This window comes from Bactrocera dorsalis, chromosome 1, assembly GCF_023373825.1.
Source record: "Bactrocera dorsalis isolate Fly_Bdor chromosome 1, ASM2337382v1, whole genome shotgun sequence".
In the NCBI taxonomy this organism is placed as follows: Eukaryota; Metazoa; Arthropoda; class Insecta; order Diptera; family Tephritidae; genus Bactrocera; species Bactrocera dorsalis.
This window is the reverse complement of record NC_064303.1, coordinates 96,899,366-96,923,733: the sequence shown is the minus strand read 5'-3', so window position 1 is coordinate 96,923,733 and position 24,368 is coordinate 96,899,366. Positions and strand designations below refer to the sequence as shown.

At 34.5% G+C, this 24,368-nt stretch overlaps 2 protein-coding genes across 2 annotated transcripts in view; one reads left to right on the top strand and one right to left on the bottom strand.

Moving 5' to 3' along the window:
* LOC105228773 (transient receptor potential-gamma protein) overlaps positions 1-5,687 on the top strand; it is a 32,367-nt gene extending 26,680 nt beyond the window's left edge. The window contains exons 16-21 of the mRNA XM_049457266.1: positions 46-87; positions 155-335; positions 406-747; positions 904-1,233; positions 1,298-1,419; positions 3,024-5,687. Coding sequence (XP_049313223.1) covers positions 46-87; positions 155-335; positions 406-747; positions 904-1,233; positions 1,298-1,419; positions 3,024-3,275 — 1,269 coding nt within the window. The 3' untranslated portion in view covers positions 3,276-5,687. The remainder of the gene's footprint in view (positions 1-45; positions 88-154; positions 336-405; positions 748-903; positions 1,234-1,297; positions 1,420-3,023) is intronic.
* Positions 5,688-8,994: 3,307 nt separating this feature from the next.
* LOC105228774 (THO complex subunit 2) lies at positions 8,995-22,111 on the bottom strand. Its single transcript, XM_011208742.4, has 20 exons — positions 21,535-22,111; positions 21,293-21,458; positions 20,935-21,182; positions 20,744-20,877; positions 20,437-20,684; positions 20,233-20,376; positions 19,602-20,152; positions 19,347-19,533; positions 19,020-19,291; positions 18,837-18,954; positions 18,423-18,767; positions 18,069-18,353; positions 16,926-17,131; positions 16,755-16,857; positions 14,972-15,752; positions 14,204-14,890; positions 13,549-13,601; positions 9,978-10,155; positions 9,857-9,906; positions 8,995-9,651 (listed from the first exon to the last, which is right to left on the bottom strand). The coding sequence occupies exons 1-20, from the start codon at positions 21,912-21,914 to the stop codon at positions 9,526-9,528; spliced, it is 5,262 nt and encodes a 1,753-aa protein (XP_011207044.2). The 5' UTR covers positions 21,915-22,111; the 3' UTR covers positions 8,995-9,525.
* Positions 22,112-24,368: the final 2,257 nt, after the last annotated feature.

The window sequence follows — 24,368 nt, the reverse complement described above, 5'->3', positions numbered from 1 at the left end:
AAACATATTGAGATTAAAAATACTATAATTTTTCTATTTTAATAGCGCAAAGCTCAACAGGCGAGTGACCGCGATTTCAAATATCAGGTATTTCCAATAAAAAACCGTAAATACTACAGAATATTTATCTAATACCTACATTCCTCGCTTCCAGCAAATAATGCGTAACTTGGTGCGTCGTTATGTGACTGTCGAGCAACGCAAGGCCGAATCGCAGGGTGTTACCGAAGATGATGTGAACGAAATTAAGCAGGATATCTCGGCATTCCGTTGTGAACTCGTGGAGATTTTGAAGAATAGCGGCATGGATACAAATGTAACAGCAGGACAAGGCGGTAGGTGGTGGCTTACAAAATGTGTGTGTATATTAATACCTGCTTTTCGTTCTTCTCTCGCTTTCTACAGGTGGTGGCGGCAAGAAAAATCGTCAGAAGGAGCGACGGCTTATGAAAGGTTTCAACATTGCTCCACCCGGTTCGACGGGTTCGCTAGCGCCGGTTGCCGAGTTTTCCACCTCGTTGGACAATTTCGACTCACAACACGAAATACTCAGCTCTACGCTGTCGAATCTTTTCAATTCAAATTTTATACAGAAGAGTCATCAGAATGGTCATACGAGTGGCAAGGAATCACCAACAAATGGTGCTACTCCGACAACAACTACCACAATACAAACAACAACAAAATACAATAAATCAGCGTTGAAGCCGCACAATAAACGCATCGCGGGTCACAAAAAGCGCTGGGGTGAGTAAAAATTCAAATCACCATAAAATATTTTCGTTCAGTAAATCTCTGCTTTGAGTTGGAAGTGTCTATTTTATCAGCACTGTAATTACTTAATGGCTATGTTTTGTAGTATTAAACCCTCAATAACATATCCAATTCTCTTGCAATTCTTAGGCACACTAATCGAGGCCGCCAAGGTGGGAAATGTCTCGAAAATGTTGGGACGTTCAAAATCCGAAGATTCGGTTTGCAATTCTTCTGCCAACTCATCGCCAGTTCATGGTCAAGTGCATGTCACATACGCACAGAACTCCGCACAGCATTATATAGCCAATGGTGAGCCGACAGCCGGCAATCGTCATGTCAACCACCACACACCAACACACAATCCACTACATGCCGGCACATTTATGAAGGAACACAGCAGCAGCTTGAATAGCGGTAGCGGTAACAGTGTCAGCAGCAGCGGCGGCGGCGCATCACACTTCTTTCATACAACAACCGGTGAATATGCATGGCAAAATCCAATAACATACATAATTTGTTACATCTTAAATTAAACCAACAGGTTTAACTGCCATAGCCGCTTTGAAAAAGAAACGCAAGAAGTTCTCATCAAGCAAAAATATTTGCCCCGTCAACGAATCCATGTCCACTGCCAATGGAGTCGAGGCGGTATTGAACGACAAGGTTTTGTATATTTCTACTAGATAGTATTGGAGCAACTGTACTCGTATAACCGAACGAACGAACCGGACGAAAGCAGCACATAAAGTCGTATGTGCATATAGTGTTGTTAATTTACATAGTTGACTTTATTTGTAGTTGGAAAGGGGCGGCAAGCTATCATTATTTACTAGTTCAGAAATTAATAGAGTTTCTACAAAAAGTGGTATTTTCTGAGTTGAACAAGAAATATAGTTTTTTATGACCATAAGTTTGGAGATTGTTCGAAAGACATGTGAATTTAACAAAAAAAAATTATTTGGGGACTTGGACCTGGCTACACTTGAAATCTCCAATATGCACCAAACGGAGAAAAGGAAGAACGACTGGCGCGCTGTTGTAAACTCGGCTATAACCGAGCCAATAAAACAGAAGAAGATATATTTTAGGAATAGTATTGAGCCAAGCTTTGCAGTGTTATTCTTAAACTTCTTTTTAAACTCGTTTGTTTTGCTGTCAGCCAAATAAAGTAAGGTTAGGTTAAGAATCTAGATAGTCTGAACAAGGTATACTATGTTTACCATGACGTTTGTTACCCTAGAAAAACACGTCAGAGTCCCTATAGGGTATATATTATATATAATTGATCATAAAGAGCTGAGACGATTTTGTGATGTTCGTCTGTCTGTCCGTCTTTATATAGCCGATAGTATATGAGTTTTGTGTGCAATCGTGCTTTTCCCTCCAAAAACCTAATTACTTGTCGAAACCACCGATATCGGACTAATATTACATATTTTTACCATAAAAACTAACCGATCGGAATCAACTGCTTGTATGGAAAACTTTTTTATTTGATGAATTATCTTCAAGAAATTTAGTATGGGTTATTATCTAATGCAACGATGCAATATACCAAGAAATTGTTCATATCGGATCACTATAGCATATAGCTGTCATACAAGCTGAATGATCGGAATCAAGTTTTCGTAAAAGCTTTTTCAATTGACGAGATATCGTGCAGAAATTTGGCATCGGTTATTTTCTAAAACGATAGTATAATCTCCGAGCAAATTATTCAGATCGAATTACTATAGCATATAGCTGCCATATAAACTGAACGGGGAATCAAGTGCTTGTATGGAAAAATTTACATTTGTTCACTAAATTTGGCATGGGTTACTATCCAAGGCAACGATGAAAAACTTCAGAAATATTTTTCAGATCGGTTCACTATATCATATAGCTCAAATATAAAATACTAACTATATTTATTCTTCAACAAACTCAGAAAATAAAGAAAATGAAAAAATTTTGGACGGACACCACAAAAATGTATAATGATTGCTGCCCCTGTTAGAAGTATAGCCTATATAGACTATTCTGTTAAATACATTTTTTTGTTTTCTAAATTATAGTAGATATATATTATAAATTCATATGTTAAAATCATATACCAATCGACAGACCACCGTTATTCCTTTAATTGCCACAAGCTATATATTCATAATTACTATTAATGTACATATACATACATATATATATGTATATATATATATAATTTATGTTTAAGTATAACTCCCCAATACTAACTTTTTCTTTTTCTGTGCTCCTCCACGATCCTTTAGTCGCTTAAACGTGTCTCCAGCTATCCAGCATCACATACCGATGGTGTCACGCCAGGTGGCAAAGATGCCATGATCATCGCCAAACCGCGTCGTCATGAACAGACACAAAGTCAACATGACTCTGTCGAAACGTCGACGGAATTTACACTCTCCTCCAGTGAGGCACATCATTTGGATCCATCCAATACATCCGTCAATTCACGCGAACCCCTAATAAGTGGCAGTTATGCATCGACTAGTATAATGGGTTAAGCACACATACAAGTATGCTAAACCCCAACAAATATTGTATCAATTATGGTACATAATTAAGCAAAACGAATTATTAAACGAAAGCAGTATAGAAATTGATCTCATACATTTGGGAAAATCAAAAACCCTCATATAAATAATCATATTCATATATTTAGGAGAAATAACCCACAAGGCGGTTCTCATCTAATCATTCATACATACATATAAAATATGGTTAAGCATATTCGCATTTATAACACTCCTCACAAATGTACGCACATTCAACTCGTTAAACATATCACAATCAGCACTTAACCACTAAACCGAAGCTCAAGCAATCAGCACAACTTCAATCACACAAATGCAGCAATCACAAAGTAGCTAGAGTAACTTAAAATGGATAACATTTGTGTTCAAACATTTTCATTAAATAAGGTGAGCATTGAAATACTCGCTCGTTTAAAGTTCATTATTTAGTTATTATTATGTCTGCTCTTTAATTAGAACTTACCCATGGTAGGTAAAGATTTTCAGTTAACCTTTAAGAGCCGCACCTAGTGTGAGAGCAAAAAAAATGCGACATTTTGGAATTAAAAGAAACTGTAGTAGCCATTATATATATATTTATTAGGGTGGGTCAAAAAAACCATTTCTTTTTCGCATGGTATTTTGAATAATAGTTTTTTACACACATCTAAGAAAGTCTCTCCAAGTATGGCCATTGTTGAAGAGCAGTAAACTTCTTGCATAACTATGAGTTTTATAATTATATTTTATTTTTTAAAGAAAAAATAGAAAACTTCAACGTCCCGTTAGAATAAAGAGCGCATACTTGGAGAGACTTTCTTAAAGGTGAACCTATTTTTCAGAGTACCAAGCGAGAAAAAGTATTCATTTTGACCCCCCAATTATTTATACATATTAGAACAAAAAATTGGTGGCTTTTCGATCCGCGGATAGCATATACATACATAGGTGCCCTACAATCTCACCGATCAAAATCTAGTTCTTTTATGGAAACTTTTTTATTTGTGATTCAAATCTTACCACAAATTTATATTTTTACGAAGAAATTGGCCAATTAGTTTTTAAAAGAAGAAGAAAAAGAAATTGGTAAATTGAAGTTAAAAGTCCTGTTAGATAAAATAACTCAATTTTTATCGGTACATATACATACGTATGTATATGTATTTGTAAATGTTATTTTATTAGCATTTAATTTAAGCGTCGTATTCTAGTCAACAGGGCGTATAAGTAACATAATATAACATCCGCCCGTAAATGGAAAAAATCAACAAATTTCAACTTTCTTTTAGTTTAAATTAAACTATGCAAATTATTCTCCTTTAATTTTCAACTACTTAAACTAAATAGGCTAATATACAAAATTGCATTCTGAAAGCCTTCACCTCTTATAACAGCACCTTTAACACTGAAGTCTGCATACCCACTGCCCACCCAACTTCACGCATTTAAAATCATCATAATGTTGTTAGTGTTAAACGCCTGCACAAAATCACAATCATAATCAGTAAATTATACATAAACGTACTTGCATACATACATACATAATCAAGCATAAATTGGAAAACTACTCATATCAATGTTAAAAGTTGCCTTAGATTGAAATTTTTTATAAAAAATAATAATAAACAAGTAAGTTTTGGATGAACATTTATGAAATACAAACAAAAATAAGAATAATTTAATAATAAATAAAAAAAAATACATTATTGAAATTCAAAGCGAATACAGCATTTAGTCGCAAAACAAATTAGCGAACGAGAAAATAGCAAAAAAGTAGTAGGAAATTGTAGCAAAAAATGTTATAAATATTATTTAAAAAATATTAATTTTAATATAGATTATAGAAATGAATTAAATATTATCAACACAGTGTGACAGCAAAAATAGTTTTTAAACAATATAAGGCTCTAAGCATATACGAATTCAGATAATGGTTGAAAATTGTTTTCGGCTAAGGAAAAAATATGTTTTGTTGTAATTTTTATTTTTGTAGAGAATGCTAAATGCTGCATACGCAGTTTTACTACGTGATCAGATCAGAATTATTAGTGTTGAATATCAAAATATTTTCTTGGTTATACAGTGTAATGAAAATATGTATATATAAGTTGCAAAAATAGCGGTACACTCAATTTCACTTCATGAATTCGGTACCACAACGGACTGGCGTTCAGAGCTGTCCAAGTGCGCTGCTTCTTACGATCGAAATTTTAACCTAACCTAACTTTTTTAAATTCTTATTAAGATTAGAGAGTGGCTCCCAAACAATTCCGCAGAAGGTGAGCGACAAGTTTCAAAAACTTTTTTTTTAATTATAACAGGGGTTCCCAAACAATTTTACAATAAGTGCTCCACAAGTTTCAGGAGCTCTTTTTTAATTAAAATAGGGGTTCCCAAACATTTTTTTTTAATTTATGGCAGGAGTCCCCAAACAATTTCAACTACGCGAAAATTTTCAGAACTTTTTTAAAGTTTTTTTTTTAAATTAAGACAGTGACTCCCAAACAATTTCACAATAAGTGACCGACAAGTTTAATAAACTTTTTTCAGTTAAGGCAGGTATTCCCAAATAATTTCACGTTATATCCGCTAAAAATTTCAAAAAATTTTTAAAATTATTTTTCAATTAAAACAGTGATTCCCAAAAGGATTCACATTTGTTGGGTGAAAAATGTCATAATTTTTTGACTCCCAAACAATTTCACAGAGTTGATTTCGTCAGTTATTTGCGGAAAACCAATTTATTCAGCAGCCTTACTCGAGCAAAATGTATTAAACTCTTCTTAATGATAATGTGTGATAAGAGGGTACTAAATTTTAAAAAGTTTGTATAATACAGAGGCATGGTTCGTACAATTTTGTTGACATACCGTTTGTTCTACCTTATAACGGTATTAACAGGGACATTTTCATGATTTTTATATAAAGTGACAGAATAGCGCATAAGTACTGTTATGTTGCAGCTCATCAAGCGTGGTACGAAGTTATAGACAAATCGATTCTTCTTCTTCTTCGACTAATGTTGATTCTCACAAATGTGTACCGCGGAGCGAAACAGAACAAAAATAAACAAAAATAGTAGAAAATGTAGTTTGAATAAAAATACAGAAAATACCAAAGCTATGTATGTAGTTTAACAACAACAAAAATAAAAAATATAAATAAATCAAAACAACAAAAAACCATATACAAATATATTTATAACTACCTGCATGCATACTCGTATGTGTGTATACTATTGTTGCAAGCCGATAAAGCACAAATGGTAAATTAGTGAAGAATACAAATAATAACTAATGTATGACAAAAATTGTTATTTGCACACAAATCAAATAAAATTACAACAAATGAACAAAAATATGGAAAATGATGTGTTTTGCTAGTTCTTTGATATTTGTTGTATTTTATTATTATTTTTTGGTTTTCCACTGAAAATATTTAACTTTTATTTATTATTATATTTATTTTTATTTTGTATTATTTTTTTTAGTTTTATATTTTATTTTATTATTTTTGCTTTTTTGTGCTGAAAACAATTGTATTATTATTTTTTTATTTTTTGTTATTTTTTAGTTTTTTCAACCTAATTGGCATGTACTTTGAAAAAATTGGAACAGAAATTTTTCTACGTGGGTTGTTGAACAACAGGTAAGTCAATTTAATTCTGAATCTTTAAATTAGTTGAATATCGTATTCATATGTCAAGCCAACAATGAAAACTTAAACTTAATTTTTATAACGGCCTGTACTTGTAACAGAACTTGTTACTGTTACTGTTGTCTGTTTATTTTTGTTAATGAAATTCGCTATATATTCCTTCTTGATAACCACGTATCCTCACATTTCTACGTTTATATGTATTTTCCCCTAAAATCATTTAAAAATAATTTATATATTTCGAACTCAATTCAGTTTAGTGTCATCATGCGTATACGTATAGCACCATCACGTCCAGATTCGTAAGAGTTTGACATGTTGAAATCATGAGAATGCTATTGCACAAGAATCAAACTGTCCTCTGAAGCCCCATCAATGATCTTGTACTCATATAAGTTTTGCTCTCAACATAAAACATCACTCTGTGGGAATAGGTAGAGTTCCCTAGTTTAGAACATCAAATTTCGATGACAGCCTTGCCGGAATGAGCCCTGATATTAACCGGCCAAGGGTTATTATTTTGGCGGTCTAATCCTGTTTGAATCGTTAAGTTTTAGGTTAGTTTAGACTAACTTTCTAATAAAGATTGTCTATTTGTATGTCGCTCTGCCCGGCGTATGTATTATGTAGAGTCAAATTGTCGCAGTGTATTTTGAAAAGTTGTTGTTGTGCTCTGGTGCCTGAATATTTTCAGCTTAAATATGCTGGTTAATTCAATGTTTCATTCCAATCGATATTACATCGTGTGAATGGGCTAGCCATGAATTTTAGTACTTTTATAAAATAAACACAGAAACTTCAACTTCTTCCTTTGGTCCGTCATGTCAGATCACGACCTTCAATTTTTCTCATCAAGTAGTCGGTTTTTATGGCGCGATAAGGATCGCCATTGATGGTTTCCACTGGTCTCAATTTTAAAGAAATATGTACCGATGATTCTACCGGCTTACAAACTATACCAAACCGTTGTTTTCCTGGATGAAATGGCAGCTCATGAATCTCTTCAAGTTGCTCTACGTTCGAAATGCGATAATGCTTGTTTACATACCCATACCCATTGAGCCAGAAATGGTCCTCATCACTGAAAAAAGTTTGGCTCGAAAACGTCGCATCTTCTTGGAACTTTTCAAGAGCCCATATAGCGATGCGATGTCGCTTGGGAAGGTCGAATGGCTTTAGTTCTTGCGCAAGCTGTATTTTGTACGTTTTCAATTTAAGATTTCCACGTAAAATGTGCCAAGTCGTTCCATACGTCAGTCCGAGTTGCTGCGAACGGAACCAAAGCGACTCTCCACGTTCTTCGTGTACTCTTTCAGCTATCGCTGCTATATTTTCTTCACAGCTTCGTGGACTATTCGGTCGAATAGTACGCTTAGTATGCCGATTATGTTGAGGAAAGCGCCCCAAACATATTCTTTACAGAACATGAGTTTTCGTAATAAAGTTAAACGATTTGTAAACGTTTTTCGGACGTAAGTCCTTCCACGATGAAATGCCAAACAATTCTGAACAAAAATAACATGACAGCTTGACACGACTCAAGCTGATCCGTCAAAAAAGGCTATTGAAAAAAGTATCTCTACTTGGATCACCCTTTATATAATCTATAACGAAAAATTTTGATTAATCACAGAGGCAGAGAAATTGGCAAAAGTTGTCGTTTTGTTCACCTAACGTGCTTCTATAAATGTTTTCAAAGTCATGCAATGTCACCGAGCATGTGCTCTTATAAAATAGTAGTTCATCGTTGTTGCTTTTGATATGTCCAGTGATTCTTATTAATGCAAATCCGAAGAGAGAAAGTCGTTCCCGGAAAGGATATAGTGGATGGGCCTCCTGATTCATTAATCTATTGATATTATATACTTTATTAATTATTGCAGAGCAGCAGGCCTCCTGAAACTTCTTTATCTCCTACACTCTCTCGTTCACTGTCTCCATCTTTTTACTGAGAAATTCTAAAAGTCGTCTAGTAGTCTCGCTAGTTATCGTTTCATCCTTTTGAGCGATACACTTTTCACCCTTTAAAATTTTACAAATGAAAACACAACAGTTTATTTTATATATCTAAATTATTTTCTTGCGAAAATGTTTACTTTATTGTTAAGCGTAAACGCTCAGCTCTTAATTTCTATAAATATTTATTTTTTTTAGATAATTTCTTTTTGTCTTTGTACAATCACTTTTTGTTTTTATCAATTTATAAAACAAAAAAACTTACAACAGTGGACTATTTATTAACTGAATAGGTGGCTTTTTATTATTTGCTGTTGAAATCGCGGCGAGCTTGAATGTCAAACTACATGAATACATACAAAGTTTACTTAAAACTTAAAAAAGATTGTAGTATAATAATATTTTATATTTTATAGTTAAATGAATGGTTCGCTGTGGTTAAGTTGGAGTTGTTTTTGTTGCTATGTTAATTTTTGTTTTGTTTTATTTTTTTTTTGTAGACGCTCTTATAAAATTAAAATGGATATTTAGAGTACTAGTTGAATTGGTTGCTGTATCTAATGCGGTAGTTGTTGTCAATTTTAAATCTAAAAACAAATATTTGTAAAACTCGTGCGCCGTCGGCACACTAATAGCCAATGCGCGAGCGTGTAGACTTTGAAGTATATAAACGCTCCTCACGTGTGTTGCGGTCGCGTTCGAATTTCTCGTGTGAACGTTCACGTGTCTCGCTGCGTAAGTGTGGTGATTTTTCCTATAAATAAACATTTAATTAGTAAAAATAATTAAACAAAATTAATAATTCAATTTTTTTTTTTAATTTGAATTTAAATATTGATTTTTATTAAATTTTAAATATTAATTTTATTTAAAATTTAAATTTAAATATTAATTTTATTTAATAATAAATTTAAATAATTTTTTTGTTAAAATCGTAGCAATAAAAGTAGTATGTTTACCCTCGTATGATATTTATCACGCTCGCGCAAATCATCATCGCCATTTTGCACTAAAAAATAATCAAAATAACGGTATTTGAATTTGACGTTCAAAAATACTTTTTTGTGATGAAATAACTACCTTCTCTTCGCCGCTTATGCTCTGCAGTGGAATTCTCCTCGAGTCGCTCGCGTTTACGTCCCAATTTGCGTTCCTTGCGTGCATCTTTCTCCTCTTCGGTTAGCTTTTCCTTACGTTCTTTAGTCTTTATGGCGCGTTCTTTCTTTGTACTCTCAATCAAATCTTCTGTAATCTGCTTCTGTAATTAGACAAAATTAAATTATATCATATTTTCAGAAAATTCCGCATACACGACTTGAATTTTGTGTTGTGGAGTGTGTGTTTTATTTTTACTTTGCTTTAATATTTTTTTTGTTAGTAATATAAACCTATTTTTGGATATATCAATTTTTAGGTTAAAGCGTTTTTATAAACTAAATTTTTACATTTTTGTATTTTTTTTTTCTATCTCTTTATCTCCTTCTCTCACATAAATTGCTATTTTTTGCTCTTAATACAATTTCCACCCACCCGCTACCCACTTACCGACCATTCGATCACCTCAGCTCGCTTATAACCAACGACAAACAACAAAACTGCACAAGAAGAATTATGTGTGCAGGCAACGGAGAGAAAGACACTTCGAAATGTTTAGAAAATATATGATGATATTTGGGTTGGCACAACAGCAGACAAACCAATTGAATTGCAGCTAAGTTTCACGTTGTCTCAGATCCATAAAACAGACGACGTTTTGATTATTTGATAGGATGTTGTTGTTTTCGTTGTTTAGATGATCCATATTGTTTGAAAATATTTTTGATTTGGTAATTTGTACTTCTTTTTTGAAAAATTTTAATTGTTGCACATGATGAACCTTCGGTTGCTGGGACGATGTTGATAGTGATGTCCTTGGGCTGACTCAACGAACATATTATTGTAGCATAACCTTTAAAGATTACATCTTGGGAGTCACAAATATAGAAAGTCGTTTTCTAGTATTGAAAGAAATTGTTGTATCTTAAAATTCCGGTCCACTTTATAGATGACACATGCCCAGCAGCACATTACATGCATCCTTGTCACTGAGAAAGCACAAAAGTAGCGTTGCTGGGGTTCTCATATGTTAACCATTAGGCTGTGGTGATTCACTAGTGGTTATTTCTTGGTTGAAGCTCTTCAATGAATGTAGAGCTTGTTGTACGAAAATCAGCAATTAGATTCTCCAGTGTCTCCTCTTGGGTTGACCGGGATAAACCGTGAACCGCTAGTTTTGGTGAAAAGTATGTTGTTGTTGAAAGTGTGTTAATGAATATAGTTCTTGTTGTACGGAAAACAGCAATCTAATCCTAAAAGGATAGATTCCCCAGGTGCTCCTCTTCGGTTGACCGGGATAAACCGTGAACTACTAGTTGTAGTGGAAAGTATGTTGAGTTCATAATGTTGGTCTGCCATATTCATATTCACTTCAAAACAAATGGGATGATGTTGTAAAAATACAGGCTTCCTTCTATGATCCAAGAAAAGATATATTGAATGCTCATAGGAATATTCGACTAGGAATAGCGACTTAAGGTAAGAAGTTTGCAGCTTCAGTAGTTTCCAAGTCCACAGAAATTAGTATCGTGTTGAAGAAATTGGTAAATGCTTGTTCATTCATCTAACGGGTTTCTCATATTTTTTCTGCATGATCTGATGACGCCAAGCAAAGTCTCTTTTAAAATAGTGGTTGTGTTGTTATTGTAGCGGCAGAATTCTGCCTAGTTGACACTCCTTGGCCGGATAAAAGTCCGGGTCCGTTCCGGTTACGTAGACCCGACTGTCGTGGGAACGTGGTCGATAGTTGTTGCTTTACATATATCCAGGGTTACTTCTCAATTCAAGGCCGAAGATAGAAAAGGTAGAATTGCGATTCATCAATTTATTGATATTATAACATTATAAATGATTGCAGGGAGATTGGGGCCTGGAAGGAATTATCGCCGATATCTCACCCTCTCTTCACTGTCTTCATTAGGTAGGGTTGAAACATTGATTTTCGTCTTCCGACTTTGAAACCGAAACTCTCTCTCTCTGGAAACTTATGTTTGTTGCTCCATCGTTGTCTAGTTGTCTCCAATTGCTGATATATTACGATATATTTTACTTGTTTGTTGTAAAATTCAGTTGCTCAATTGTTATAATTTTTAAATTCACTGAGCAACCAAATCCATTTATTGTAGTTTTTAAGCATCAGGGTCTAAGTAGATATAAACGTCGGTCTTCTTCAAAGTAGCAATTAGTTTTGTGGATGTTCATCTCAGCATTTCCAGCATTCAAAGTAGTCACTCAGGCTGAAATTATGCTTCAAAATTGGTGTGACGGTGTGTCGGTGGTCAATCAAGCTCTAAAACGCGTTGTATTTGATGTAATTTCTTCTCCGTAACGTTGTAGGCTACGCCGATTCCCTTACGCTGACATAAAATGATTCCATATCATCTCCAATTACATAGAAATCTTAGTTAATACAGTGAAGCGCTGCTGTGGTGTCATGCATATGATTTGCTTAGCGTTTAAAAATGTTTTCCCGCTTAGTTGCTCGTCCTTCAAATAGTCCACTGTTGTTTTAGGTAGAGTTGATTGTTGTTTTCATCTGGCACACACATGCATACAATAACTTAATAACTAACAAGTACCCTAACTTTACAGCTAAAGCTTATGCTTAAGTGCTTAAGTACAAATCTGACCAGTTTATATTTTTTTTTCAAAAATAACTATAAATACACGTATTTTTATCACATTTGTATGCATTTAATGTATATTAGAAAAAACATTTAATTCTATTTTTTTTTGTTTTAAGATTTCTTCAAAAATTGCACTCATTTCAAAATTTCAAAATTTTTAATATTTAAACTTATTTAAGAATATATTTTTTTCTGCTTCTTTTTTACATATTAAATTCGTGCTACTTATTAAAAAAAATAACCTCAACAATAAATAACTTTTCGTTTTCATACAAATAATCAGTCATTTTGGCAAAGTTTGCTTTGACGCAGCGTGTTTGACACGCTACTTTGTATATGTATGTATGTACGCGGTGGTGTTTCTTAGTAAAAATGCAATGGTGCATCACTTTGAGTTGTTGTTGCAATATTATAAAAAATGGCAAAAGAGCTTCGTCGATTTAATCGCACATTTTGGTTTGCATAGTAACTTTTTGATGACGCTGTTGAATTGATTGACAGCTTTTTTGTTGTATTATTTTATATTTTGTTGTATTGTATTATTTTATTTTTGTTGTATTGTTTTATTTTTGTTGTATTATTTTATTTTTTGTTCTATTATATTATATTTTGTTGTATTGTTTTATTTTTCGTTGTTTTTAGTTTTGTTTAAATGCGGTTTTACTCTTTGTTAACACTTTTGCGCCTTTTTCACTTCTTCCCCCACTGGCATCATTTGAAAATATTGCTGTTGTTGTTGTTGGTATTATAGTTGATAAAAGCGTTAGCATTACACAGTGATGGTTTAAGTTGCGATTTGTTGTTTTGTTTTGGCTTAAATTTGTATTTACAACTGTAGTGTCAAATGGCTGGGCATTGTCACATCTGCTGCACTCCACAAAATGGCCGCCTCTCTGTCTTAGCAACTACGTTTGCATCAAAATACTAACCTTTGAATTGGACGAAGAGGTTGTTGTGGCCTCCACTTTGCGGCGTTTCGTATCTGTAAAGCGATTTGAAGGGTTAGAAAGTTGTATTTGAGAACTTACGTATGTATGTATATTTTGTGGTCGTTAGAGCTTATCCTAAAGGGATATTAACTGTCAATATTTTATTTTTCTCCACAAGAAGCTGATCATTTGTCAAAACCAGCGCTATAGGACCACTATAGCATATTTGTACTAAACTAACCTCAAAAAATCCATGCCTTATATGGAAAACTTTTTTATTTGACGAGATATCGTCACGAAATTTGGCATGAATTATTGTCCAAGATCACGCTACAAACTCTCAATATATTGAGCACATCGGACCACTATCGCGTGTAGCTGTCATACAAGCTGACAAATCAAAGCTAAATTCTTATATGGAAAAACTTTTTGTTTTACAAGATATCTGCTGCAAATTTGACATAGATTATTGCACAAGGCAAGACTATAATCTACCAAAATATTTTTCAGATCGGACCACTATAGCATATAGCTGACATACAAACTGACCGATCAAAAGCAATTTTGTATGGACAGGTTTTTATATACATAGGAACGGAATTACAGCTTCTGCGCAACCAAAGTTTACGTGTTTTCTTGTTTCCCTTCAACTAACCTTTATCATATTCAATAATATCCTGACTGCGTCGATGCATCGAAGAACCATTGCTTTCATTCGAAACTGAACTCAAATCCCTGGCACGCTCTCGCTCACGTTCTCTATCCCGTTCGCGTTCATACTCATGATGCTCATGCTTGCCCTCCAGCACTTCGATGTGCTCCAAAGCTGGCGACTCTAGCCGATAACGTTCATCGCCACGTCGTTTGTCACGTTTGGAACGTGTGGAAATCATAGTACTGCCACCGGCCGAACTGCTACCAATGGAGGCACCACCACCGCCACCAACTAAATCAATTTCATCGTTGTGACTGCGATGTTCACGCTCACGCTCGCGTTCACGCAAATCTCGCAAATCACGTTCCCTTTCTCTTTGTTCACGCTCCTTTTCACGTTCTCTTTCGCGCTGATCGCGTTCACGTTCCTTTTCGCGTTCCCTTTGCATTTCACGTTCTCTTTCACGCTGTTCGCGTTCACGCTCACGCGTACGCTCCTCCTTCTTGACATCCTTCAAGGTGCGACTGCTGCTGCGCCGTTCACCGTGTTCGTTGCGTTCACTTAGCAATACCGTTGAGGAACGCGTATCCAGCTCGTTTACTGTGTTATTCGAAGCAGGGCTTGTTATCGGTTCGCGTTCCATTTTAATGATCTGCTTCACTACCTTTTCCTTTTCGCGTTTTTCAGCTAAAAATATTGTCATATTAAAAAAATATTTATAATATTTTATATTTATTATATTTTTGGCAAAAGCGTGCAGAAACTCACCACTCTTCACATCACCGTTGCTCACTTGTCTTGTCGCGACGGGCGTAGCTTCATGCTGTGCAGCACTTGTCTGTTGCACCGTTTGCTGCGCAGTTTTGGTCGCAACATCAACCAAATTAATGACATTTGCATTAACGCTGGCGCTATTGCTTGCTGCCACCACCGTCACATTAGCTTGTGTGGCCCCACCACCCACGGCGGGTGGAATAGTTGCAGCGTTCGCTGCCACCGTGGCCGCTGCCGTAGCCGATTCAACGCGCATCTGCCGCTCGGTCACTTGGTGGAAATCACTTTCTTTAATCATCTGCGCGGCTTTCGTTTTCAGCTGGCCAATGTAGCTCGAGGCAATGACAAACAAATCAGGACGTTTATTCTTCTCCTCCTCACGCACTTTCTCCACTTTTCTTTCGATAATTTGCGCCAATTTCGCGAGCACAGGATAATGTGGTAATATGCGCATGAGTATGATGAGCGCATTGCGTATTTGCATATAGTCTTTGGAGTCCAAACAGAATACAATGGCTTTGGTGATTTTATAATGCCACTTATGACAGACATGACGATAATTTTCATAGCCGACATGATCGTTCGCTTCGGAGAATTGATTGCTTACACGGAATTTCGTTACAAAACCAGGGTAGTTGGCGCATTCTTTATTGAAGACCGCCTGATCGGCATGCCAACGCATTACCGTCTCCAACATGGCGCAAAGGAAACGGCCATAACGTGTGGCCTCGTTTTCGGTGCAGGAAGTGACCGAGTAGGTGATGTCGCAGAATATCTGAAATTAAATTTATTTATTACAAGAAAAAAAGTGAGTTTCGACTGCGCCGTAACTGTAGTAAACTTCAAAAAGAAAGTGTTCCATTAAATAACCAACCGTTACTTTGTTTGGCAATTATATGCTATAGTGGTCCGATCTGAACAATTTGTTTGAATATTGTGGGGCGGTCATAGACAATACTTTATGCCAAAATTGCATAAAAATATTGTCAAATAAAAAAGTTTTCCATACAAGAACTAAATTTTTGTTGGTCAGTGTGTCAGGCAGATGTATACTTTAGTAATCCGATTTGAAAATTTTTCTTGAAGATTGTAGCGTGTCCGTAGACAATACTTTATTCCAAAATTTCATGAAGATATCTCGTCAAATAAAAAAAGTTTTCCATACCAGAAATAAATTTTTATTGACCAGTTTCTACAGTAGCTATATGCTATAGTAGTTCGATCTGAAAATTTTGTTTGGAGATTATTAGCGTTGCTTTGGACAACAAGCCATGCAAAATTTCATGAAGATATCTCGGCAAATAAAAAAGTTTTTCATACAAGAACTATTTTTATTTTCAGTTTGTATGACAGCTATATGCTATAGTTGTGCGATCTGAACAATTTCTTCGGAGATTGTAGCGTGTCCGTAGACAATTCTTTATGACAAAATCTCATGAAGATTTCTCGTCAAATAAAAAAGTTTTCCATAAAAGAAAAAGATTTTTATTGGCCAGTTTGTATGACAGCTATATCCTAGAGTGGTCCGATATCAGTGATTCTGACAAATGAACAGCTCTTTGGAAAAAAACGGACGTATGCGAAATTTCAGACCGGTATCTCAAAAATTGAGAAACTAATTTCAGTATATACAAGCAGACGGAAATAACTTATCGACTCATATATAATATATATAGTATCCAAAGTGTTTTTCTGAGTGTTAAAAACTTCGTGGCAACTTTAATATACCCTTGTCAGTATTTACAAAATGATTGCGACTAATTAGTTGCCTACTAACCCGATCATAACAAAGTAGCGTGGAGAAATTGGCAGCCTTCAGGTTGTGTATGGTGTGCACGAATTTCGCACAGTAGAGGGCATCGAGGGCAGTGAAGGTGCACCTAGTAACATAAAAAATGTTAATTTATTTATTACCAAATATAGAAATCATTTTCGTAAAAAATGCTACCTTGGAAACAGGCACAGCTGCAGAAATTGTGTAATCGTCTCATTTTTCGCTGATTTTGCCGAACGCGAAAGGAACCAATTGTCCTTTTGTTGTTGTAAGCGTTGTAAAATTTTATCGACATGTTCCTGCTGTTTCTTACGTTCATCTTGTAGCTTATCCATTAAAGCAATGTAGCGCTCCTGCTCTTTCTTGTTCTTAGAGGCGTTCTGTGGTGAAAAATATATTTAATTTTTTTCGTTAAACATTTAAATTCTTTAGATGGTTTCTTTTTTATGTTTTTGTTTTTTTTTATAATTATTTTTTATTATTTATGTTTTTATTATTACTTTTTATTTTTTTATTATTTTTTTTTATTATTATTTTTATTATTATTTTTTTTTTGTTATTATTTTTTATTTGTATTTATTTTTTTTATTATAATTTTTGTTTATTTTTTTAATATAGTTTTTTATTTTTATTTTATAATTATAATTTTTTTTTTACTTATTACTATTTTTTATTTTCGAGATAGATTTAGGATTATGTATATGTATGTATATGTATAAATGATCAGGATGACGAGACGAGTTGAAATCCGGGTGACTGTCTGTGTGTCCGTGTGCAAGATATTTTTATTTTTAATAATTTTTTTTTTATTTTTTTTATTATTTATTTTATTTATTTTTTTTTTTATTATTTATTTTTTTTTTCATATTTATTTATTTACTTATAATTATTTTATTATTTTTTAAATTTTCATTATTTCTATGAACTTTTTATTTTTAAATAGTTTTTTCCTTTGTTTTGTAAACTTTTTTTTTCATTTTTGTTTTGTGTTTATTTTTTATTTTTTTTTTATTTTTTTTATTTTTTTTTTATTTTTTTTATTATTTTTTTTATTTTTTTTTTATTTTTTACTATAATAATATTTTTTTTTAATTTTTATAAATTTTTTTAAAATAATTTTTTGTGTAATTTTTTTGTTTTTGTTTTGTAATTACCGAATTTTTGGATTTTTAATTACTTTTTTGTTTATTTTTTGTTATTTGTTTCATTTTTATTACCTTTTCTGTTTTCATTTTTATTATTATTATTTTTTTTTTATGATTTCTTAATTTTTTTTGTTATTTATTTATTTTTTTGTTCTGTTTGCTTTATAATTACCGAATCTTTGGATTCTGCTGCCTGCATTGATAACTGTTTCAATTTAGAGATCTCCTTTTGATAACTCTCGGCGGGTACTTGCAAATCGTACATGCTAAGCGACCAGAAGGTCACCAAAAATTGTGGACTAATGTCCTCCCAAACTTTGGGACCATGTAGTGGACGCACAGACTCAACAATAGGGTTCATAATTAAATTGGTGGCTTCTAGATATTTTTGCAATTTTTGATTAGTAGTCAACTTTTTCGCATTGGGGTCCGCCTTGCGCAACTGATCGTACTTTTGCTGTTTTTTAAGTAAACAATAATTTATTAATTGAAAATGTAAACAAAAAAAATTTATGTTTGAGTTTACATTGATTTGATGTGTGAACATTGGACGTGCCAAGAAGAAGGCCACATCGGCATTGATGTGATACTCTTGCAACATGGCGATGATCGATGGCAAACGTTCGACATATTCATCCACCGAGTATGTGGAGCCGAGAAATGTGCCAAATTGTACTAAAGTATCTTGACATTGATCGTACAGCTTGCCGACAAGCTTGAGATGGCTTTGCGCAGTCTCACGATAGATGACACAGTGTTTTTGTTGAGCCATTAGCAAGCATATGGCGACAGCCAAATCATTATTGGCGAGCGCATCCTTCAGACGTTGTGAAGACTTCTTTGTGTTACGCACCTGACTGAAGTAACCAGCCTGTGTATTGTATAAGATATTTTTTTAATACAAAAATTTTATTTTTTCGATTAACCACAGTATACACACCTCGCCACGCAGCAATTCACCACCACACATGGCATTTAAGTGTTCATTCGTCATTTCTTCGGCGGATTCTACGCCGGCCATTTTTTGCACAATTTCTTTTAGAATTAACAGATCCAAGCTTTGAAAAATTAGAAAAAGCGTAAAATTAAATAATCTTTTAACAAAAATTTGACCACAACACACCTCTTTTGTGACTTTAGTTGATTGGCTACATATTGCAGTAAGCCACTGAGCTCGATGTTATACTTTTTGAATATCGCACCACAGAATGAAGCTAAACTTTGTAGCCACAGTGAAATCGAGGTACCGTCGTGCTTGAAACGATCTCTATCCGCCATTGCTAGTGCTTCGATGAGACAATAACCCAAGCAATCAAACGATAGCGATGTGAGATATTTCAATGAATCAACGACAGGCCCAATTAAGTTGTCGTAGATTTGTATTTGTAGTAAGATCTGTAAGAAATATGTATTATAGTAAAATATATAATGTATAATTTATATGACATACATAGTCGAAGAGAAAGCCAGGCGCACAATGGCTCAACTTGCCGATAAGACGCCCTACAGGCTTCACATTCTCCTTACTGACGCGCTTCATTAAAGCCTTGATATTTTTATGTGCCAAACCACGGCGACGTATTAGCACCGGATGCACCAGGTATGTGTCGTTCTTCCAACGCGCATACAAACTATAACTGTTGTGACGAAAGGAATATTCAAATATTAACTACAAACATAAACAAGCACACAAATTTCTACTTACCGAAAATGGTACGGAAAGAATTTCAATACAGTCCAAATCTCTTCAGCCATAGGGCAATTACAGTCTAGATAGGAAAGTGCCGGCAATATTGCTGCGTCCATAACAGTCATCACCTCGAAGTACAATGTTTCCGATTCGGTGTTCGGTGTGGGCGCATTCAGACTATCCACGCCCATATCGGTCATTATGGTGCGCAATATGCGTATAAGTTTATACATGAGCACTGTGTCAAAATGCAAAGCCGGACCTAACGCTATCACCATCGGTATGGTATAGTTGCGCAGTTCGGAAAATTCACGTGCTTGCAATTTCTGCAATAATTTCTTATCATCAGTCAATTTCGAACGACGTGAATTCGTTTTAAAACATTTTTCCGTGTATACATAATCGATAGAAATGTGTATAAGTTCGGCGAGCGCACGCGCAATGGACTCATGCACAACAACCGATTGCTCTGGTAGTTTTTTGATAATTTTGTAAGCATTTTCCCAGTCCCCAACTTTGAGCAGACCCTCACACAAACCGAATTTCTGGTTGGCATAGTACTTTTCCTGCGAATTTGATCAATTTTTTAAATTATTTTGATTTATTTTAAAAATTATTTCGGATTTAAAATTTTCAAATTAGTTACCTCATCATAAGGTTTCTCCATTTCTGGCTCCACATGTTCTTTATCTTTATTTGTTACAATTATATTCAGTTTGCGCACAAATTCTTTCGACTCCGCCAGATCGTTTTCCCATTCGCTTATAATATTTTTGTCAACTGGCGTAAGCTTTAAAAGATATTAACGTTCAGTGTCGCGTTCTTGTAATAAAACCACAACCATACTCACCCATTGGTATATATCATGTAGCTCAATTACACCATATTTCAGAAGAAGTGAACAAACATGAAATAGCGAACGTGGCGTTCTTGTGTCGGCAAAGTAGCGAAATTTATAACCGAGTACTTCACATATAATTGAACCATTTGGCATGTACGCGCGTAGCAGCGGTATGAAAAGATGCCGCCGCTCGGGACGTGTTTCAAAAGATTCAATAATTATATCAAGTACGCGATTTGGGTCCAAATTGAAACAGCCTATAATATGGCAAATACATAGAAAGACATATTTGACATACCAATGTTATAATTTATACCTATAAGCGATTTTATAATATCCATTATGCTTGTGGCCGTCACACCCTCCTCGAAATCTTGATTTAGTTCGGTGATTAGCTTGGCATAGCCTTCGCTCTCCTCCCGAAAAAGATTAAAGCGACGCTGTTTGTAACTGAAATTGTAAATAGTCAGCATGCTAAACATAAATTTAGTAACAAATCAATCTTACTAAAGTTTGGTTTTTATCTTAATAAATTTGGTGTAGAACACCTTGTTCTTTACAATTCCTACATCTTGCAGCGTATCGATTTCCAAACGCTCTTTTATTAGTTTATCCGAGATCACCTTGTCTAGATCTTTAACAATCTGACTAAACATAAGCCGCTCTTCCTGTATGCCATCGGTCATTAGAGATGTCTCCGCATCCAATATATTTACAATGTCCAGTATAACTGATGGAAAATCCGTATGCAACGTCTGCATTGAATTATAAAATTTTGCATATTTACTTCCCATTCAATGTTAAATTTGCACACAGTGCCGCATTATATGTGTGTATAAGCATACAATTGCACGCGTTTACTTACCACAACATCTGCTAGAGTATTTAGCACTGTATCTTTTTTCAACGTGCAACGTAGTCCATGCCATAGCAGATCGTAGATAGCCCTGGAGATTCCGAATTTAAATTCGTCATTTTTGCCAAAAATCGGATTATCATTTTCCTTCACTTGTTGTTTTAAGAACTTCAAACTAAAATAAAAATGTTTCGTTTAAGCAATATTGTAAAGAACGCATTTCACTCCGTTTTTTATTTCCGGTCACATACAATTCACTCTTTCCAGTCTTTTCAAAGTTCTTAAATACATCGCCACTCAGCTTAACGTCCATGCTGTTGTGTTTCTGACGGGCAGCACCTGCTGTGGTAGCTCCTGCTGCTGCTTTTGTTGTTACAACGGCGTTAGTAGTGGCTCCTGTAGCACCACTGCTACTGTTGCTTGTCGTCAAATTATTGCTACCACCACTCCCGCTGAAACTGCTATTGTGGCTTGTTGTTTTACTATCCGCATGCGGCGTTATTCCGGTTGACACTGTTGATGCACCACCACAGCTACTATTGCTGGCAACACCACCTTTCGTCGTCGTCGTCGTTGTCGCCGTCGCTGCCCCAGCCGTCTGCGCCTTCGTTGAAGTCCGCAGTCGCCGCATGCAGTAATTACTACAGAAAATGCAAAAATATTATTTAAATAGCAGCGTTAATACACGCTACTCGATTTTCTTCACTTTTCACGTAAATTAAGCACAAATTAAGCGCGTTTTTTGCGACTTTAACGCTATAAATTCGAGCAAATACCACAAATTAAAGCGTTTTATCTGTCAAAAGGAAATGTCTATATTCCTTGACAGTTGTCAAATGACGCAAGAAGAAGCAGAGAACGCTGAGAGCGTAATTTATACGCTCTTTGCCAATGTTGCTTCCTACAAATGTCACCTAAAGATGGCGCTCGCAAGTTTTCTGATGATTTTTTTTAGGCAATTTATTAAAAATATTATTTTTCCATCATTATAACACTTCAGTTTAAGTTTTTAATCCTTTTTTTATATTAGCATACTGATTAATACGAAGCCTATAGCACTTTAATTCAATCATCTGTAATTTACTTCTGTTAGAAAACGCACTAATAATACTAATTTTCAACCCTTATTCAAGAAGTATGTGTGAACCTTCTTAAATTGTTTCTTAAAGTGACTATATCTCTGATTATTGTCAAATATTAAGCACAACTTGATTTTCCTAGCATCTATTTCTACAATATATTATTTATTCAAAACATTTCACTATTTTATTTTTATACTTTTTTTGGAAATTCAATCACTAAATTTAAGACTAAATTTTTTCAGTTCATAAACTTATTATTTTTTATGTGAATCGATTAATGGGAATTAAGTCAAAATATACTTCTGCCTTAACAATGGCTTAAAATTGATTGATTAAAAACAATGTGTACTATTAAAATGACATATGTACATACCATACATACATACATATGTATATATGGCATTAACACATTACAGCAAAAAATCACTTAGTTTACAAACGATTGATTACTATAAATAATTCTAAGAATATTATAAGAACGCATTAAAAATTCGAATAGTTAGTCTTTATACCCTGTACAGGATATATCAAGTTTAACACGAAGTAAAAAAATATCGAAAATACTATAAAATAAAGAAACAGCGTGACGAGCTGAGTCGATTTAGCCATTTTCTTCTGTCTGTCCGCGAACTAGTCGCCCAGTATTTGAGGTATCGATCTGAAATTGTATACGTCACGGCATTGGCCATAACAGCCGATATCGCACCATTAAAAGGTTTAGCTGTCATAAGAACTGACCGTCCAAGATCAAGTTTTTATATGAAAAAGTTTTTATTTGTGAAGGGTATTACAGCTCCTTTGCAATCAAGTGAACGATTTTCTTGTTTATATTGCGACAGCGGCGTCCTGTCATAATTTGATATGTAAATAAATAAACGTGCTAATAAATAATGTAAATACATCACAACACAATAATATTACCAATTATTGTCGATTTGGGTGTTTTGCTAATTTATTTTTCATGATTTGTTTTTATTTATGAGAAATCACTTTATAAATAAGCACCAAATCAAGATTATATAAACATAGAGCCTCAGTTTTACCTACATACATATCAACTTCAGTCAATATGAAAATCAATTTATTCATAATTTATTTTTTATAGTAAATTGTTTTTTGATTGAGCATTAAATTAGGCTCATTACTTCCCTACTTTAGTCGTGATCGTCACATTAGAGTACAGGTGCTAACTAAAAACTTGATTAAAAACTCCTTAAGCGGCATAAATACATTTCTACACAAGGACATAAACATTTTTGAAAACATTTTTTGTCGAATGCGAAAAGAAAAATTATAAATTACATAATATTTTCAATTAAATACATTACAACTGGCATGTTAGCTTTAACTAAAGCAGTAATCGCACTATTTATGAACCTTTGCATGCACCAGGAACCACGCCCCCTATGAATAATATCAATTTTCTGCTCAGTTTGCTACTACACCAACTTGCCAATTTCGCAGCCATAATTACTCCCCTTTTATGAGATACACACTGTTCATTGTTGTTGCGCAGCGTATAGAGGGGTATACAAGCGAAAGCGAATATCAAACATTAGGCCACACAGAAAGGCAATTTGTGCTAAGAATACAAGTATATTCATGCATGCAGAGAAATGTATCCGTCAACACTAACCATTCACGTTGATTTTCCATGCCCATCAGCGGAGGGGTGGGCAGAGCAGTAGCCATTCAATAACGTCTTTGGTTTCATAAAGCGGGTGAGAAACATCCGTACCGTGTTCATTCGCATTCACTTAGTGGGTAGGTAGTTGGTATGACGATTGAAAAAACGATTGTGATTTCATTGCCATGTCTCAATTGGGGTTTGGCACGGCACAAAAGAACAAATTACCGCTTGTTATGCAACAACAATAACACGGTGCGCAGTGAAGACACACCACCAACGGACGCCGGTTGGATTTGGGCTACGCTTGCCGTGCCTTCTAGTGGCCGAACCAACTAGCGAGCAGCGAAATAGACCCCGCCAAAAGAGTTTCGCT

What these genes read in the sequence shown, in the direction of transcription:
- LOC105228774 (XM_011208742.4), bottom strand. Translation starts at nt 21,914, where the DNA reads ATGCGGCGACTGCGGACTTCAACGAAGGCGCAGACGGCTGGGGCAGCG. An exon ending in TGGAGAAACCTTATGATGAG is followed by an intron (nt 20,153 to 20,232) that starts GTAACTAATTTG and finishes TCAAATTCGCAG; the next exon opens with GAAAAGTACTATGCCAACCA. An exon ending in CAACTAAAGTCACAAAAGAG is followed by an intron (nt 18,955 to 19,019) that starts GTGTGTTGTGGT and finishes AATTTTTCAAAG; the next exon opens with CTTGGATCTGTTAATTCTAA.